Source organism: Contarinia nasturtii, unplaced genomic scaffold, assembly GCF_009176525.2.
Source record: "Contarinia nasturtii isolate CC-2019 unplaced genomic scaffold, AAFC_CNas_1.1 Cnas_scaffold_129, whole genome shotgun sequence".
Classification (NCBI taxonomy): domain Eukaryota; kingdom Metazoa; phylum Arthropoda; class Insecta; order Diptera; family Cecidomyiidae; genus Contarinia; species Contarinia nasturtii.
In genome coordinates, this window is record NW_022197486.1 from 6,009,325 (window position 1) to 6,030,322 (window position 20,998).

Here is a 20,998-nt window from a genome sequence, read left to right on the forward strand (position 1 = left end):
TCTCTCTCTCTCTCTCTCTCTCTCTCTCTCTCTCTCTCTCTCTCTCTCTTTCTCTCTGACTGTGTTTGTGTGGCAAGAATCGGGTAGAAGTAATATTGAGAAAGAAATAGCACAACAAATCACCTCCTAAGTGGCTGTGAAGAAAAAATGTCACACAGCACAATTTGCAGTTTTGTAAAAAATGCAAAAAAAAGGAAGAAAATAGCAGTAGTGCATACGTAGCAAAGATCTTACAAAGCCGATAAGCTTTTTGTTTGTTCATAGAATTTCATCATTTGATGTGCACGATAGTTGGAAGAGAATGCCACCAAATTGAGAGCGTACAACCGAAATGAATCTAATAAAAGAACGAATGAGGAAAATATGCACCCAAAAAAAAAACGAGAAAAAACAAAAGAACATCAAAATGACTTTCAATCGAGCATTCAATTCAAAATGGTGCAGGTTTTTATGCCGTGGGAGAACATTTTGACCACAGCTTTAAAACTATAAAATAGCTTTCAAAAGTGGTATTTCCTTTTTGAATGGAAAACTAAATTCACTTTCTTACTCAAGTGAAAAAAAAGCAGCGAGCAACCGCAAGAGATACCAAGACATTCAACGCACAACAGAATCAGATACACAGAGAATACTATCACGTATACATTTTTCAAAATGTCATATGTTTAAAGTACCAACATTCCTTGCCCATTCTCATTTGCACGTAAGATCCACGAATTTTGACGAAGACCACTGAAGATATTGCCACCACAACGGTGTGTGGGATACGAACGATTTTGAACATATATTTTTTTGGTGCTGTTTTTTCTCTCTCGCTTTGTTCTCGCTATCTAAATGTTTAAAGCGTGTTGATTCGGTTCTACTTCATTGTCGATAAAAAAAAATCAAAGAACGAAGAATAGAAGGAAAAACAACAGATAAATAAGAGCATTTCGGTGAGAAATAAGTTGCTATCAAAGTAAAAGAAAGAAAGAAAACGGAGACAGTAATGAAACATATGCTCAACTCATTGGTTAAACCCAAAAAAATAGATGACGTAAAATCGAAGTCGAGTTGATAAAATATATAGATATGAAATAGAAGCTCAGGAGAGGAGTAAATACACCAACAATTCTCACATGTTCATAGAAAGCGATTACATTTTTTTCTCGCTCAAATTTACAAAGCTTATTTCTTTTCAGTATTTTTTTCTCATCAAAATGAAACACATTCCACGGGACAAAAGCTTTTTGTTATTGTAATAAATATTTTTCCAATCTTCTTCCATTTTTTCGGCACGAAAGAGATGAAGTCAATGAAAGAGGGAGAAATAATGCGAAAGAGAGGATATGAAGCATGGGTACGGTCGGCAAGTTAAGGGGGTCCAAAGTTAAGGGGTACATATGAAAAACCTAGCGAATCGAAAGTATCGTTCGGCTTTGATGATGTCAGCTCGGAAAATTTAAGGGAGGGAATTATCCCAACTTGCACCCCTTGTGACCATGCACGATATAAAACAAGTTGAGCGATGAAAAATAAAAATAAAGAACTTTTCACAAACAACTTACTTTAATGATATAACCAATGCGCATACATGAAAATAATAAAAGAGAAGATTCATTGCAATATAAAAGCTTTGAATGATGAATCTGAATATTTTCGGTTATTTTGTGGTTTCACAAATTATTGGTTGAGCATGTGAGCCATTGTGTGTAATTTATAACACTTTCGGCCGAATGGGTGGAATTGTGTTTTATTAAACAAACGAGTGGGTCGATTGTTCAAAATATACCGGGTGTCTCGTATAAGTGAATCACCACTAGGGAGTGTGGGTTCCAATTTTTTTTCGCCGGTATAGTTATGCCTGTGTCTCAATTTCAGAAAAAAATAAAGATGAAAAATCCAATCTCTCCTCAATGGTGACAAATGGTCTCATATTGTAGAGACAGACTCACAGAATACAATGCAATTACAAGGCTAGATATTCAAACTTGTTCTTAATTTTTTTTAATGATTCGAAAAATCGTGACTTCCTTTACCCTTGCTCCCCAAAAATGAAATTTCCCGACAAAAACGTTTGGTGAAGCTCTTCAATTATTTCGAAATGCACAGTGGCTCCCTTATATGAGACACCCGGTATTTCATAAAACAAAGCCCTCATTGACTATAACAACCTGTCTAACTATAAAACTACCACACTTAATTGACCATAAAATCGTATTCATTTATTTATAGCATATCTTTTCGTAGATGCTCTTAGTGTGTCTTTTGAACAGGAATTGGAACTGAACCGAACCAAAAATTCTACCAACAAAACGTTTTCTACGCATAGCAATTGATGTTTATCGATAAAGTATCATTTCGAAACACTCTTATGTACAAATTATAATTTAAAAATCCAAAGTTGATATGAATGGTTTCAAACCCTGTTCTTTTGGCATTGAAACGAGAAACTGGCCAATCGATGCGAACCTATAATTTCGCAAACGATTTCAAATTGGTCCTAAAAGTAATAACAACAGCTGAAGTATAAAAAATATTAAGAAGAACAATGACGATGATAATGATGATTGTGTAATAACAAGGCGCCATAGCATCAACTTGAGTATTTAAAGGCCACACTCAACCGATATGAGTTATTGATAAGTTGTCTGAGATTAAAAAAAAAAATTATTGTGCTGATTCGTTTTTGTCGCAACTGGCTGAGAGCACAGCAGATGTATCCAGGCCAATTTTCAAACACTGTCAAATCAAATATTTCATCGGTTTTCATTTTGAATCACAAAAAGCGACACCTTCTAAGATAAAAGAAAGCATATCCTTCCTTAATGCGACCGAGAAATGAAGCAATAACAATAAACCATAATGATTTGCACATATTTGTTTGCGCCCCATACAATGAGTTAACATAAAAACACATTTTTACACATCATTTTTTGTTCAAAGACCTTTTTTGTACGCTATCGACATTTTTTGACATTTATTTCGGCGTTTTATTTTTAAATTGAACTTTAATGCTGTTTCAAAAAAAAACATACACACCTTTAAACGTGATAAATGTGTAATGATTTCAATTTGATTAAAGTAGATATACATGGCTGTGTATCGCGACAATTTGTATTGCATGCATTATACAAATACATAACGGAAACATCCTTGATTTTTATTTTTAGTCATGGAAGGACGCATAAGTGGTTACGTAAATTCAATGAATTTAAAAAAAAGATTTTTTTCTTTTGGACTTGTGTTGACAATGAAAGCGATGCAATGTCTTCCATCCGAACCGAGCCTCACGCATGAGTTTTACGAGCTCTCGTTTTTTTAAACTTAATGTAAATACTATTTATGTATGTTATGGTGACAATCAACGTGAAAGTTTATCACAACACTTGCAATGTCATATAACAGTGGATACATGTTTTAAGTGTTATAAGAGTATAAAGAAACAATAAAAGTTTCTTTATTTTTTCTTCAGTTCAAGCAAAAAAAGCGTGTGCATTGTGTCAGTTAACATAAATTGAATAAAATAAAAGAAAACTCCATTTAATCTCCTACACACACGTGCCTCAAATGATTAAGACATAAAAATGCAATTTGGTTTGATTTTTGTTTCAAAGCACTTGTTTATTTTAAACTGGCTTCCTCAAGAGTTTAGATTGAATAAATTGTTGTCGGTATTCAATGTTATCAGCTTTGAAGATCAGCGTTGTTACGGCAACCTCCAAAGAATAACAAACACAAAACCAACCAAAAAAATACGAATTTGTTTCTCATTATGACTTGAGGTAAAAACGATACTTGTTGCAAGTACTTGAAATTTATTACGCTTATGCGTCGCAAAGAAAATTTCACAATTCTTTGGGTTTTATCAAGAATATATTCTTGCATGAGATTCGCTCATTTGGTTCTGCGAAAATTGTTGCCCGTTGGCATACTGTCATTTTCGTCGGCAAACATCGACGAGCCGAAAATTATGCTTAATTGCACACCAGAAACAATTTATTGTCTGTGTTACTTTTTATTATTCGTTTTCATTTCAGCTTCTTCTTTTTTTGCTAAATGAATGCATCAAAAATCCGTGGAATATTATTCACGCGAAAAACAACTACAAAACAAGTTAAGGACTCAGCATTTTTTTTACATATTTTAAGGATTCCAAGCATGTAGCACTAAACAATCTTTATACAGTCATTGATGTTTTTATCTCTTGATGCATTCAAATGATGATGATGATGTGTGTGCGCGATAGAGCTCATGATAACAATCAAAACAACGAGCTCATATTTGCATGGATAAATGCTTTAGTCAACACCCTGCTGCGCAAAATGTGGGGATGCTCATTAATATTCATTGAGCATTTCCTTTTATATACCAAATTAATGCCAACATTCAACTTCTCTGTATCTTACAAAACACATAAAATGCAGAACAACGACGTTTGCTGGTGGTTGTGTCTTATTATCTCATTCTATCTCTCACTAACGCTCACTCGCTTACACACTCTTTCTTTTTTCTATCTGCAGTTTGGCATTCAGTCAAATTCCATTTCACTTAACTTTCGCACTCGCGTATATATACAAAAAAATAGATGCATCTTATAAATGGTGGCACAACATGCGATCGTAAATTGTGCATCGAACAACAGTCATCCATGTAAAACACAATGCAACACGTACATAGGAAATATTATTTTATTTGACCTCGTTTCGATAAACTTCTCGAGTGATTTCCGCACAAAATAAATGACAATTTGGTAAACCAACGGAGAAAAAAAATCAAAGAAAAGTAAAGAATGTATGGATTCATACGAAATGAAAAACATAATGGCGAAAATGAAAACATGTATTTATAAGACAGTGAAAAATGTATTTTCATTAACAATGGGTTTTAATCGATGCGCTGGATATTTGACAAATAAAAATACACTGACAATTTTCTCGGAAGTAATGCTTAATGTATCGAGATATGAACGAGTTGATTTAAAAAAAAAAAAAACAATTTCGGACCTTCAGAGATCTACGGGAAAATTGAGCAATTTAAATAAATCTAATTCGTTGGAATTAAACTCGAGTTACAGTGAATTGAGTTTGAAATTTCATGAAAATACACAGCAATTCAGGTCGATCGAGTATTATTGTTAAGATTTTTCGAAAAAACATCTCAAGAGCCACAAAATAAGCGATTTTCATTAAAATCGTAGGAAATGCACTCGAGCTGTAACGTACAAGGAAAATAATTTTCCTGGACAAAATTTCCAAAAAGAAAAATATCGGTTTTGTGAATTGGGCTCCGGAATCTAAAAAAATTGTTCTTGTTTGAGTTAGGCGTGGTACAAACAAACTGAAAACAATTTTAAAGCTTGATGATTCATCAAGCAATCCAACATTTTCATAAAATGGCGAAAAAATTTGCAATTCAATAGATTGAACAGAGTGCTTGAACACTTAGGGTAGAATTAACATTTGAAAGTATACCACTGTGTCCTTCGAATATAGTGCGATAAACTGAAACATTGACGGCAATTGACATTCGCGCCGAATTAACCAATGGGCCACTTGTGGTAAATCCATGATGCGATTAATGAGCTCATTTTGTGCAAATTATTTGGTAATGTGTAAAAAAAATGTCAGCCTTTGAGATTGAACTTGCATATTTTGATAATAAAATTAAATTCCGTTGTTAGATGCCATTATCTGTACTTCAAAATAAACCCATTTTTCGACCCTTTTCAGACGGTTCATCAACTATATTCGGTCGGAAATCAGTATTCGCACAATTTACCATTCTTCCAATTTCAAGTCTGTAATCTTTGTCTCCATCACACACTCGTTCCCTATTTCATTTGCTCTCTTGTTGTCATCACTGAGTTAATCCGACTTGAGCTGACTCTTGTGGTATGCTTAGTTATTTTGGACGGTTGTAAGTGTTGAGACAATATGATGTACAATACATATACGTGTTTAATTTTTGCAATGTCACCGTTGACTCTTTCCCTTCCTTCACACGCAATACCATTCCAGAAACCATAATATATAAAAAAACGCCCCCATCAATCCAATTTCAAAGTGAACATTAAGTGAGAATGCGATAAACACTATATGGCATTTGGCCAGCCTTATTTATACTCTTTACAAGCAGAGAATGAGCAGAGAAGCAAAAAAAAATACAACAAATATATGTTCGCAGACAGCCGATATAGATATATTTATGTTATGTTCTTCGTTCCTTTGCTTCAATCTGTTGATTTGCTTGGTTTCTCATCATTATGTCACTTGGGCACCCAAGATGTACGGTCAACATTTCTGACACGCCATTGTTATAGATGCATTCGGTAATAAAATTGTTTACTTTGCACAGTTCAATTAACTTCTATGGCTTATTTATAGTAGGAGCTAGTGGGTTTTTTCTCTTCTCTTTCACAATTCGACGGAATGGCCGAGAAAAAGAGAGCGATAGAGAATGGAAATCTTCATATAACATTCAATGTAAATGTGAAAATAAATGGCTGAATTATTCGTCGAATGTGCAATGAAGTTACCAAAAAAAAATCGATGTTTGATGAAAAGAAAAAGGTTCATGAAGATGGCCCGTCATTGTGTCGATTGACGCAACAACAAATCTTTTAACAAGAAAAAGAGCAGAGAATGTTTAATGTATGTGTGCGCCGTCGATCAAAATTGATACACAATTTTGTCTAACACACCGGAACGTTTCTATTTGATTGTGACTCACCAAATTTGTAACGGCAATTTCGGTTTTTGTGTAAGTTTTGCGAGATAACAAGCACTTTTAGGCGATACAAAGTAATACCATAAACAACCACGTGTATGTGTCGGAGAGAATGACTCAGTGTTTCAGAACCTATGCCAGAGCTTTTAATGCAGTTTCTACTGTAATAAGACACTTTTTTGTCGGTGGCTTAGAATGTGTGCCAGATATTGTGTATTTATTTAATTCTCTTAATTGCGTTTCACATCTTTGATTTCGACGCAGTGTCAACTGACGAATGATATACAAACAACATGTCCAACAAAAACAATTGTTAACGCAAAAACTTATAATAGATATAAAAAACAAGTTTACGGTCGAATTTGAGACCGGATTTATGTGTCCAATGTCAAAATAAAAAAAGAACAGAAAAAATGTCAAAAATTGACTTAGTATTAGCATGTTTTGTAAAAATTACAAAAATTATTTGGAAGTATTTCTGGTGTGAACATTTTTGTCTTTTTTTTTCGCCCGATTCGATTTTAAATTTAAAAGTGCGATATTTAAAAAAAAGTCTTCAATTGAATAGTTTTACAAGTCTACACCTTCCATTTAACACAAAAATGTGGTCCGGAATGAACCGAAGCGTTACAACGTTAAAATATATAAATATCGTTATAAATTGGATTTTTTTGAATGGATACATTTTCGCATTAAAATATGAGTTTGACCGGCCAACTTCGTTTGTAAAAATTGTATGCTTACAATAGCGAGACGGTTTAATTACAGATTAATAGTGGTTGGCTTTATAAAATCTGAGAGGATATAAAGCGAAAACACGAAAGAAATGTTAAAGGTGCACGAGATATATAATATTAATAGGATCATGCTAAATCGACAAAGCCTATTATGTCCATACGACGACAATGTTGTACTTGTAATTTTTCTTGATTTATTCGTATGTTGGTTCTTTTGAATTTTCAACCACACAGGAGATGACGAAAAACATTACCGGTTCTTGAGTGATTTGAACCAAATTCAAGCATTTGTTGAACGCCTCAGAAAAAACCATACACATATTTCGTTGGTTTAAAGAAGGATAGAAAAAGAGGAAAATATAGTATTAAAGGAAAAAACAGAGAGTCAAAAGCAAAAAATGTAATACACATTTTCGCGTAAACAAAAAGAATTAGAATTTTATTTTTATTTTTTGTGATCAGAAATTGTTCATGTTACCATTCGAAAGAACTTTCACAGTCAACAAAATATCAAATAAAATTGATAGCAAAAAATGATAAATTAAAATGAAATATTCACTATTTTTGCTCTCAGGCATTCAAATGATCCATGTATGTCCCTGACAGTATACATGTATAAAATACATGTACAGATTAAAATGGTTTTAGCAGTTCTCTGGATGTGTTCATACAGACGTACAGTCAGCAGTATAAGTGCTCAAACTCAAAATACTCTAAAAATATGATGAATTATTCATTAGTTACCGTTTTAGTCCATCTCCAGATGGCAAGTCCGATGAGAACTAGATGCGTTCATCTCTAGAGAGCAAAGCACACACATCGTGAGACAGAACGAGAGGCAGATAGAATGGACAATGTTTGTGATTTTGGATAGAATCAATTCGAAAAATGCACTGAATGCAATCAACGAGGTCGGAGAATGTGAGCGATGAAGCATCATTGCAGCATCCATATTTTATGTATATATGTTTTATTGATAAAGCATCAAACGTGTCACGTGATGTAATATTTTTTCCATAAAACGGTATTTCCAACGACAGAGAGCAATTGGAATGAATGTTCTGGATTATTACATGATCATGGACCAGAAAATGCATTCCCCATCGAAAGTTTACAGAATATTGCACATAAGCTCATATTGATATTTGAATGACAAGTTGTTATTGTTGTTGTTGAGCCGACCGAATGCCATATTACACAAATTTCAATACAATCAACTGTAAAATAACTGTACACACAATTGCTTCCTGTTGATAGACACATTTCAAATAGTTTTCAAAGTTTGTGCGCCTATGTTGAAAGTGCAATAGCTTTAACCGATGCATTAATAACATTGAAATGATAAATCGATGTGTAAATAAATGTCGTCCGTTGTCAAACCGTATTCCCATTTGGAAACAATCAAACTTAACCCATATTCACATTTTAGCTATTTTGTCGTTGTACGCGTGCAAATAAAGCCAAATCCCCATTGTTAAACTGAAACGAAGCGAATCAATTAATTTTTTACCGTTTTATTCAAAAGATCAGATCGATATGAACGTAGTTTTACCGTGTTTAGACTCACGCTCATCGCAAATGATCGATCTATCTCTCTCTTTTTTATTTCATAAAAGTGATGTCAAAGTTGAACGGGAAAAGAATGGAAGAGTTTGTTGAGTATATCTATTCGTCTTATGGTTAGCATGGTTGATTAGCATAAATTCTACAATTCTTCCATTAATTAAATAGACGGGAATGAGTGAAAGGTTATATTTAAATTTGCCAAAAGAAGACATTCAATTCCCTATAGAAATTGGGTTAACTTTGAGCTCAAGGAGATTCGGAAATTATTTGACTAGTTCCATAGATTGATTTATAAATTTAAATTGATTGAAAAAACAAATTGCACTTTGCAACACTCTATACATTACTGTTGGCCACCACATATAATTAGTTTTTTTTTTCTTCTTCGGTAAATGAAAAACCAAAACTAGTAGAAAAGTGTCATTCGAGACACGGCACACATTATGTCGCAAAGCATGTATAGCTTGGCCAATACTAATATGATATCCAAAGCAAAAAAAGTTGAAAAGCCGGCAAGAAATGACGACATAAGATTCCAAAGTTCATTTCGTGCTACACTGGCTATAATGACGACGACGACGACGATGATGATGACGACGACCGCGATGTAAGTACGAGGGAGATGGCACTGTGTCCAAATGGTCGTTCAGTTCTGAAATGTATACAATGTTTCAATTCACATAACAGCAATTATGGGCACATTGGCTTTTTCGTAATACCATTCGGATTTAATGTTGTATTTCTTGCGCGCTAAACCATGTCCGCGAACCGAGTTGCACACATCAAATATCTATTTCTCTCTTTTCCTCCCATCATTTTATCCCTGTGCCCGTTTAATCCACAAATGAGATCAGTACACAAAAGTACGCGCACGCTCTGGTGCTTCGCAACCACTTTAAAAAAAAATGTACGAAAAAAAATTAAATGGAGTTTTCCTCTTGCTTTACAATTTCTCTTTTCACCCTCCAATCAATCTATCGCTTATTCTTCTGATTTAGCTGTCTTCCAATCGTTCACCATGTTTTGATTGTCGTTGAACGAAGAATGACATCGGAGAATACCGTGTACTTTATTTATGTTTTTCATTTTGGTTTTTATGATTGAAAATCGATTATCGACGATGAACTCTCTCCGGACAGTGATGTGATATGGTAGTATCTGTTTTTATGCTCGAAATAAATTACACTCGAGAATATCGAAGAAATATATTTCTTGTATACAGAGAGAACTGGACAAGAGTCAGAGAATTCGCACACAACTTCTTTATACTGTGCTTTTGCGTGTGTGTATGATGTGTTTTTTTACACTTTTCTGTTGACTTTTGCGTTTTTGCTGTTTTCTTCGGCCAACAACCGACTCCCCATGTGTGCTATGCCATTACATATTATTTTCGAATGTGGTTAAGAAAAAAAAAACATGACAACGATCATTTCGGTCGCGAGAAACGAAAGTAGTATAGTTTTTATTACACATTGTTTTTGTTTCGTTTTGTTTTTATTGCGCTTTTTCCAATGGATGATACCATGTCACTATTTGACCGTTACTTTGGTCATGGCCATTTCGAATCAATTTTTACCAATACTTCCATCTCATGATATTTCTATGCGGTTTGTTTTGTACAATGTATTTTATTTTGACCACAGTGATAACATTTTTTGTTTACTAACTACTGAGAGCCACATTCAAATGCTGTATGTCAATAGCTCCGCCACACCAACTACAACAATTCATAGTTAACAGATTATGCGTGCATACAATAAAACAACGAAGATGAAATGGGAACAAATAAACCAAAACATATGTGACCGAAAAAGTTTTCGTTTGAGTTTTGAAATTAATACTACCACATATTTTCAAACTGTAAATGAAGCGGTAAATGTTGTTTTTTTGAAATTGTAGTTTTTTGGCTTAAGTTGAATTTGTTCACATCACATGCAGAGCATAAAATCGTCATTCATGAGAAGCACGGTGTTAGGAACCGGTTATTAGTGTGATTATTGTGCCTCAAAAATATTAAAAATTCCGGTGAACACCTACACTGCAGAGACAGAAAGTTTGAAGCCACTGCATTATTTTCATACAAATTGACGTTTTTTGAAGTTTTGAAAAACATATTTTCCTTTTTCTGAAAATTATTGATTTTTGCTTTGTCTACATGAGGAACAAACTTGTAAGAATTTAACAAAATATATTAAATAATTTTCAATTGGCAATATTTTTCAATTTGAATCCAAATTGCGCTAAACATCAATAATTTCCTATGGAAACACAAAATCAATTAGTTGTCAATTCAAAATTGGTGTATATTTTCCTACTATTTTGTTCGTCATAAGATAAACAAGTAAAAATCCAAAAATCAATGAAAAAAAAAAACTAAACCAAAAAAAAAAAAAAAAATTCTGAAAATGGAAAATATGTTTTTCGAATCTTTAAAAACCGTCAATTTATATGAAAATCATGCAGTAGTTCCGAACTTTCTGTCTATGTCACAAAAATATCATTTTTGGTTAAAAACATTTTCCTCTTCCTAATTTGCTTCCTCACCATTCCTTCTCCTCATAGCAACAACTCCTGATAACAACAGAATTCATTATAAACTGAAGATGCATCACATCCACTATCGCTCAACGTTATTTGTGTCACACACTCTAAAATTAATGTGACCCAATTAGATGAGATTTATTCAATGTATATTAGTAATTTGATTAGTTGAGAATAAAAGTGGAAACACTCAAAATCGTGCTGTTATTATAATAAAATGTTAACCATTGCCAATGAAATTTCCAATTTATTCGTAAGCGTATGTTATTAAATCAGTGAAATTGCCGTTTCGACAATTCGCACTATCATTCTGAGCCATTCGGTTATGTTATTTAGTGAAATAAGATCGATCAAATTATACGGTTGATTTGAAGCCAATTAGTTCTTGTACAATTTCATTTTACCAATGATCAATCATCCATATGGTTTACATGCCGATATAAATACATTTGTGATTGAAATCATAACATGGCATTCTCAGCATTCAATAACACATCGATTTTCATGGGGCCAGGTACAATTCAAATAAACAACAAATCTAAAAGTAAAATGTAATTCAAATTGTACAAAACCGTTCGAATTATCGGATAAATTGCGAATTAAATTAAATTCCAATAAATTGAATCCGGACAGTAAAGAAGTAGAAAATCAAATTAAACATAAATATAATAAGATCTCTTTGAGTCGTGCCTTTTCTCTATCTTTTCAATACTTAACATTCTTTTCACCTAAGGCATAATGGGTGTGTGTGACTGTGTATGTGTAAAGTAATACCGTTACCTGCGGTGTGTCTTTGAACAAACATCTCCATTATTTTCTTCGCTTCTCTTTTATTATTTCGCCTTTTTTTACATTGCAAATGACTTTTGAAATTAAATCGAGCGCAAATTGATTAAGACGCATTTCCCGTCGTGCGATAAGTGCTTTCATTTGTTGTTGATTTAGTTGTATCATACAAATTGTATGCAGAGCAGCCATTTTATTCTCTCATTCTTTTTGCCTCACAATAGTTACTGTTCGTATTTCGAATAGTTGAAAATGACTCTCATACCATTCGACATCATTGAATTACTTCAATTTTCAACATTCTGTATTTTGAATCCGATTTCTTATGCAAGCGCTGCTGTTCCATGGCACAAAGTAACATCCATATACCAAAAGATTGTTTCCAATTTTGTTTAAAACATTGTTGCATATTTTCCATTGATTACAACTAGAACAAAAAAAAAAGAGGGAAATAAAATTAATTAAAATGCGAACAAAAACGGTATGGAGGATGAGGAACCAAATTATGTACTCTTTCTCATGGGCTTGTGTTTTTACTTCATGATTTTGCTAAGTATTTCCTTTATCGTTGTTGTCATCGCTTAAGCGGCATGAAATGTTAAATTAATCGCAACGGAACAGCAAAATAATATGGTTTTTAATTTTAATGAGAAACACAGAGGAAGACAGAAAAAGGAGCACACAAATTATCATGTGGATGTATATATAACAAACGGAGGGCACAAGGTAGTAGTGCTTTCTTTATTTATGAAAGTAGTGCAAATATAACTATAAAATACAAATAGTTTGAAACAAGCACAATCGAAATCCCGGGAAATCAGACTGACTTTTGTCATTATTTAAAAAAAACTGCCATGCCCACAAAAAGCCTGAATAAAATAATAATGATAAAATTCTATCAGCTGAAATTAAATCGTCTTAAAAAGAGTTGCTGATTAAACAAACGCTTTTAAGACGTATAAAAACCCGGGATTGAAAGCGGGTGACAATAATAAAATTTAATCTTTCTCCATAGGCTTATGCACACAAGCGTTCATTACGTCAATCATTTGACGTGATGGTAATTTTTTTTTTTTACAAAAATCAGACATTACTTCATAGTGCCAGGTTTAATGTAATGCACATAAAAAGTGTTCGTACCATCAATGAATAAAAAATGTCAATTGTCAGTGAAAATAGTGTCATTTGGAGTTGTTCTTTTTTGTAACTTCGTTTCGAGAGAAAGCCACGCATTTCCCATGTGAATCCGTTGCCGGTTTTCTTAAATTTTAAGTTTTCTCAAACCGAATTAATAATGTAATCAATGCTGTGAACACGCGCGAAAGAGCACATAAGTTTTCGTGCCGTTTAAAGTTGCGAGAAAATAGAGTTTAAAACTTTAATAAGCCTTAAGTCATGCCGTTTTTTTCACATTCTCTTTGTATGTGTTTCTTTTTCGTTGTCTGTTCGAATAGCGCTAGCGAAAAATAGCGAAAATTTCATGAAAACGGCGATTAAGTGGAAGAAAATGGCTAAAAACTTTGGAGTTTCAGAGACTGACAAGAGACCAATTAAAGTTGGCCAAAGGATGAACATCATCTATGAGAAAGGTATATGAGATTCTATATGATTGGAAGGGGGAATGAAAATCTCCTTCGTATAATATAAACAACTAAATATTATATCGTGCTTATCATATTAATACTGTTGACAAAGGTAACGTCAATTTCGTCACAAGCACGTTTGTTCATTATTAATAATTATTATTATTTGCACAGACACACATACCGTCTCGTATGTTGAATGTGCGTTCGTACCGAATAACTTTTCATCGAGTAGATTCGCTTTAAGTCATTAGATGGCAAAATTAATCTGTCCATCTATTTTCTCAAATCATTTTCGCCAACGCACATAATTATGTGCATTTCGTTCGGACAGTTGCTCTTGTTTTGCTTGTTTATCCTGTTGATTCGGTGCTTGAGAACCATTTCTTTCATATGTTTCACCTTTCATCAAAATGCACATTATTTTTTTGCCATCACTTGTGTGCAAAAAATAACAAGTAGACAAAATAATTCATGGAACAAAAAAATTAGTCGGCTCATATTCTCTCTTGTGGCCGCTCATTGCTTATTTTAAGTCTGTCTCTTTTCTTTGAGGTAACCAAATTGCATGTCAACGGTTCAAATCGTTTTTGTTGCACTCTTGCGCTCTCTCTCTCTCTGGTTTTCATGTTGAAAATGTTTTTGAACGCTTGCTTGAAAAAAGAGAAACTAATCAGTTTTGTGCTGAAATGTTTGTAAAGTCAATTCATCGGTATCGCAACATGCTTTTGTGAGACGAAAAAATGAGTGAAAAAAACGCCAACTTTGTTGAGATTATGGCAAAACAACAATATTATATTAACAATAACAAAAAAAAGAGGAATGAACCAGAAAATAAAACAGAAGTGATTTGAAAACAAAACCTCCATTGATGAGACATGGAGAGTGAATTGAATGAAAAATAAAATGCAGACATGGAAAATAATCAAACAAGATGAACGTCCTCTCATCTCCCTGTCTCGTTCTCTTATCGTTACTTCACCGTTTTTTTTTTTTTTTTCAAACGAGAAAGATCAACATTTTCGTTTGAGATGCTTGAGTCATACCTGAGCTTGTTACTGTCAAGTAAACTCCGCAACAATTGAATGTCTCAACTGTGAAATACAGTCGAGATCACTTCACCTCACTTTCATTCGCTTCGCCTCGCTCTCCACATCTCTCGCTCTCTCGCCCTGCATATGTGCGAGCACGGGGTTTGTGGTACCATGGTTGAGTACTGTTACCTCATTGTTGCTTGTTAACGCAACTAACAAGTACACAATAACTGAAACTAGATCTAGTGAATATTATTCACCAAAAGCTCAACACACAAAACTTGAGTTTGTGTTGCATTCGTAATAAATTCGAATCGGTGCGGAATCAATTGCAGTTTTCCGAGCATAGATTCGTTCATTATTGTACTGTTCTGGTTCTTATCTCTATTTCTTTAACTATTCTTGATGTAAATGGATGCGCACGTGTAATATCAAACAGAGGTGTTCGGATTTCATTGTAATTGGCGTACATTGTCGACATAAAAACATTTTTGTGGCTTGCGGCCAAATTTTGGTGTATGTCTATGTTTTTACTAACAATGTGCTTTATTTCATTGCATTTTATGTACGCGTGATGAATACCACGTTCTTGATTGTAACGATATCTTCCATCGACTCGGTTTTTGCTGCCAGGCAATTATGAAATATATATACGGCAAATAGTGTGTCTCTATTCACAATCTTACTATATTCACGTTTATTTGACAGCTAATACGGTGCGTTTTGCCCAACGTTAAACATGACGCGATAACTGGAGAATATTTCAATTCTTTTACAAAATCGCAAGAAGTTTGATATTTGCGTCGTGACTGCCAATATTGCCAATTCAGCATTGTGTATGTGTGTGTTGTCAAATATATTTGTTTACCAAATGAAAAGTTCATAGATACCGTGAGCGCGTGTGGATATATTGAAATCTGATATAAACGAACAAACAAATGTTTGTACGCGTGTATATTGCAAAACTAATCAACAGATGCTTCAAAAATGTTTTGTTATTGTCGTAATAAACAATATTGATGGTGTTTTCGTAATAACTTGATATTTGTTGCGTACTACCGAATGTGTCATACAATATAATAAGTATATACAAATAAGTTATTTGAAATAACATTTACAATTGAAATTGAATATTTTTAACCTTTTTGCGCACAGCAGCGGTCCATTCGACCAAAAAAAAGAGACATAACTTTGTTCATTTCACATTCTGTCCATAGGCATTGCTGGTGATGGGCTCCCCCCTAAAACATTTTTCGGGACCCTAAAAACATTCTTGGAAACCCTAGAAAATGATCTCTTTCATCAATTTCTAAAGAATCGATGTGCTAGGGATTTCGACGAAAAACTGAGAACCTAAAAGAGGTCATCAATTTTGATCTGAACTACTTTTACACAAGATGAAATTGACTCTTGCGAGGACCCCCTATGAACTTTACCAGGGATCCCCAACAAAATTTTCCCATCTCCCCTAAAAAAATCATGTCAGCACCTGTGATAGGAGGGTTAAAAGGAATTTTTCGGCACAGCATCAATTTCATTCTCAAAAGTATCAAAAAATTAATCAAATTAAAATGAGATATTTATAGCCATCACAAACGACTATTATCTTCAGATTCACATTATCTTATGAAGTGTGTCTATTTAATCGAAATTGATTATGCTTGATTGAACTATGAAAGGCGACACAAAAAAAGACGAAAAGTGTGAATGTTTTAGCATAATTTGATTTCACTATTTTGTCATTAAATGCTCAGCATTCTTGAGAATGATGCAAAACAAATGCCCTTTGAATAATTTCATTTACTCGAGAGATATGCTGCTACAAAGTATGACGAAATGCGAGAAAAATATAAACATAGAATGAAAAGAAAGCGAGCATCAGTTTTATTGCCTCGCTTCCGATTTCGCCCACTAACTTTGAATCAGATTATGTGTTCATTTCATCCAAAGCATTTCCCGCGCGCATTTTCATCAAAAAATTGAATGTCATATGCATGCATCGCTCAACCAAGCACCAACACAACCAACATAGATTGCTAATTTCATTCTTAATAGTGGAACAGTTGAATATTTAATTCGAGACAGACCGATTTTTAACTTCCTATTTCATTCTCGGTAAAAAAATAATGCGCAAAAATGCGTTGCGCTTGGTGAAATAACGTAAAAATGATGCTATTAAACTATATCGTCGCCGTTTTTTCCCGCTATTTGCCTGACGATATTTTTACACGTTTTCAAATATACAGCTGGGATGTGTTTATTAACACCTAACATAATTTATATTTGACAGCGACATATGCTGTGGTTTGTGATTTGCTTAACCGAAGCAACAAAAAAATCAAATATAGCTGCTTCATCTCTTTCTCACTCCGTTGAGACCTACAAAAGTCTGAAAGACCTACAAAAGTACGCCGCTCTCAATTTCATGCCAAAATGATAGCAAAGCACATTTCAATATATGACAAATGCACATTCTTGATCAAAATGTGTGCTGCAAAATTGAATTATGCATGTGCGTTTATATCATTATTGCAATGGCAGAGAAAAAAAAAAGACGAGAATTACTCGACTTTTGTGAATTTTCCCACATTTAGTCGCATTTTTAGTCAACAATTTTGCATGTTGTTTACGACTTACCGCTCACTTCACGGTATTTTCTACCATTTTCACTGCTCCCACTCGAAAATTTTAACAATAAGTGAATTTTCATATATGATGTAAACGAAGCAGACGAATATTATTATGTGTTGTTGTTTCTCTTCCACCAAATGTTGAATTTTGAGATGTGAGAATTGTTCAATTCAAAAAAAAAAAAAAAAACGAAAATCGATACGTGACAAGAGATGAATGAAGGTAATGCTATATCACACTCGTTACTTATTACTCTCAAATAATTTTACATTGAGATGTGTATTTTAAAATGATTGTGTGCACTTTTAACATTTTAAATGGCAAACCGTAATCTTGAGTAGTGTACCATAAAAAGTCATCGAAAACAACTTATTTATTATTTATTTACGAAAATCTCTTAAATTCTTCACACCGTCGGAATTTATATATACATTAAAAACGAGCATCGATTCTAGACAATTTTATTGCAGTGTGTTATGTGTCAGCCGAAGTGAAGAGTTTGGTTTGATTATTTTTAGCGAGTGACGAAAGGGAAACAAAATCGTTCGATTTAACCATTCAAAGTAGATTCAATAAAATAACATAATTGATGTGTACAATTGTTTCCACTTTAGGATGATGTTGAATCTAAAATGGAAAGACCGGTTCGGAAAGAGAAAATAGAATTCTGTGGAAGTGTCGATCAAACAACCAAATCGAATATTTAAATGAATGGTTTATTCCAATCATTAAATATGTCAATCAAATATCTCAGTGATTGAATTAATGCAAATGATTCAATTTATACAAAAAATAAACAGTAAAATCACAATATACTCTTAAAATGGGATAATCTTTGGTAAACAACGTTGAAGTCGAAAAAAAATGTTGAAATCGAGAAAAAGAGTTTCTAAGCGATGGATTAAGCTTTGGCCATCCTGCTTTTTGTATTGTTGGTTTTGAAAAATCGTTTTTATAACGGTTGAAAATTAACGGTTTTTCTTTATGACAAAGCAGCATTTGTGGTAGCCAAAACCTAGAAAAATGGATAGAAGCAAAAGCAAATAACACCACCATTCGCAAAGCTAATGAAACTTTTTCCATTTTTGTACAGATGGCGGTATGCGTTTGAATTGTAGTTTTTACCCCACATAAAAGCTTTTTCACACAACGACAGCAGTACCAAAAAAATCTCTATATCTTACCCAAAGACCAAATCTCATCATTAACATTTTTTTCAACACTCAAAATTTGGGAATTTTCTCGAATGAAATTTGGAAAAAAGAAATTTTGTAATAATATACTGGAAATAAAAGTCCTGTTTTTAAAAGCTTTTTCTTCACATTTCATTCGACATTAATTTTGATTAAGTTACAACAACATCCAATTAATCAATGCCTATATATTCTTTCACTTAACATGAGAGGAAGATAATACTCTGCGCGGTTGAATAAAAAAAGCTTGTAGAATTTCATGTCAATTTATGCATTTGCTTCGGCTTAAAACATGTAATGACATCCATGAACGAGAATTCAAGTGATAAAATGTGTGTAATTTATTTTAATTTGCATTTTTGTCTGTGTCTTTTTTAATATATTTTTTTTTTCGCTTGGTAATTCTGTATATGTATATCTGTTAGTATTTGGTCGCCTTCTCCATCAAATCTCATTTGTTTTGCTTATTTACATTTTTATTAATAAATTTATCTTTTCGCTTTTTTGCCTTCTTTCTTCTTAATTTGTTTTTGTTTCTTTTTTTTCTCTCCTTGATCCATCTCCTTCTTCCAACTCAACAAAAATTATTTTTTTACTATAGATAAAAAAAAATGAAACGGTTTCAATTGTTCAACAACACAATAAAGTAATCTATCTAATCATTAAATGACAACTATTTTTTTACACTCATGTTTCCGTTATGACATCATGTAAACCGAAAAACGATAAAAAACCACTTCACAATATAAAACAAAACCAAACTGTTCAAAAATCGCACACAAAACTTTCCAAAACACACACCAAAATTTACATATAATGAACATACCACAAATACACCTAAATTCAAATGATCTCAACAAAACGGATATCGGACGAACACGAAAATTGTCAATCCATGTCGCAACCAATCAATCAATGATGTATGCGATTGAACAACACCAATACGAACAACGACGACGACGACGACAACAACGACGACACAATACACTCCAATCCGAACGACCACCGTTAAACCAATTGGAAACACAACAATATCCATCGCCGCCGCCATCGTTGAAACAACAATCATCAACGACCACAATTGCATCCACAACGGAATCATTGGATTCAAATATATCGACACGATCATCAAATCAATCGTCAATTAGCAGAATGTCGATGTTTTTCTTTCGTTTGCATAATTTACAACGTGAACAGGAGAATAAGCGAAAAAAATCGGTACAACAGCAACGCCAACGACAACGTCGTGGTGCCCGAATATTTCGTAGTGATAGCGATACAACCGGTCATTTAACATTAGCCCCGTCGCGGCTATTTGAAAAAACGCCCATTAAACCATCCGATAGTTTAGATGAAATTGCTTTACAAATTCCAAGGTATTTATAAAACATTTACATTTTCCATATAGCACAATCGCCACACTTTGCTTCGCATTATTCAATTAGCAAGCTTTTAGATGCATTTTTTTTAACATTCCAAATTGAATGAAGAAAATCCAATTGGATTCGTCTCAATATCTCATTTACATCTCATTCAATAAATGTATCGGATCCAATATCAGGTAAAAAAAAGATAAAGTTAAACAACAGCAAAAAATTGGTTTGATTGCGACCGTTTTTATTATGTAAAACAATAAAAAAAAGGAATAGAAATGAAGTCAGACTTTAATCGAATCAGATTTTAGTGTGCATGTGTATTGTGTTGTGTAGTTTCAATATTGTACCCGCGTCAAAGTAATATACAGCTGAAGAGACAGAGAAGAGACAATCATCACACTTGTCGATGTTAATAAAACAAAACAACAGAAAAAAGGAAAAACTTTACTCATTGTAACCGACTGAACGACACGAATGGTCGCCGTTGAAGAACATTCAATATACATACGATACGATATGCATGACACAAAGCCAATCAATGAACTGCACACGATTCGACACAAATGAAACACACCAATCCATTTTATTATGTTTTTACGAGTTGTGAAATTGTTTTATTGCGTCATTCGATTTCGAGATAGGTAGTTATAATGGTGCATATTGCTGGTGGCTATTGATGAGGTGAACAACGTTCCTTAGGTCAATGAAAAAGAAAGGAGAATGAGTGAATTCATATCAGAATCAGTTTGAATGTGAAACAGCATGTTATATCAATCGACAATGTATGATTGAATCAATATGATGTTTGGTTCTAATGATAAAACAGAATCGCAACAAAAACAT

The 20,998-nt window shown here is 33.4% G+C and overlaps 1 protein-coding gene across 3 annotated transcripts in view; it reads left to right on the plus strand.

Moving 5' to 3' along the window:
- Nucleotides 1-20,998, plus strand: part of LOC116339415 (potassium channel subfamily T member 2) — a 174,927-nt gene that overhangs the window by 77,436 nt on the left and 76,493 nt on the right. The window contains exon 3 of one of the 3 annotated variants that reach the window (XM_031765292.1): nucleotides 19,931-20,155. The exons of the other annotated variants lie outside the window; for them this stretch is intronic. Coding sequence (XP_031621152.1) covers nucleotides 19,932-20,155 — 224 coding nt within the window. The 5' untranslated portion in view covers nucleotide 19,931. The remainder of the gene's footprint in view (nucleotides 1-19,930; nucleotides 20,156-20,998) is intronic. 3 annotated transcript variants of the gene reach the window in all.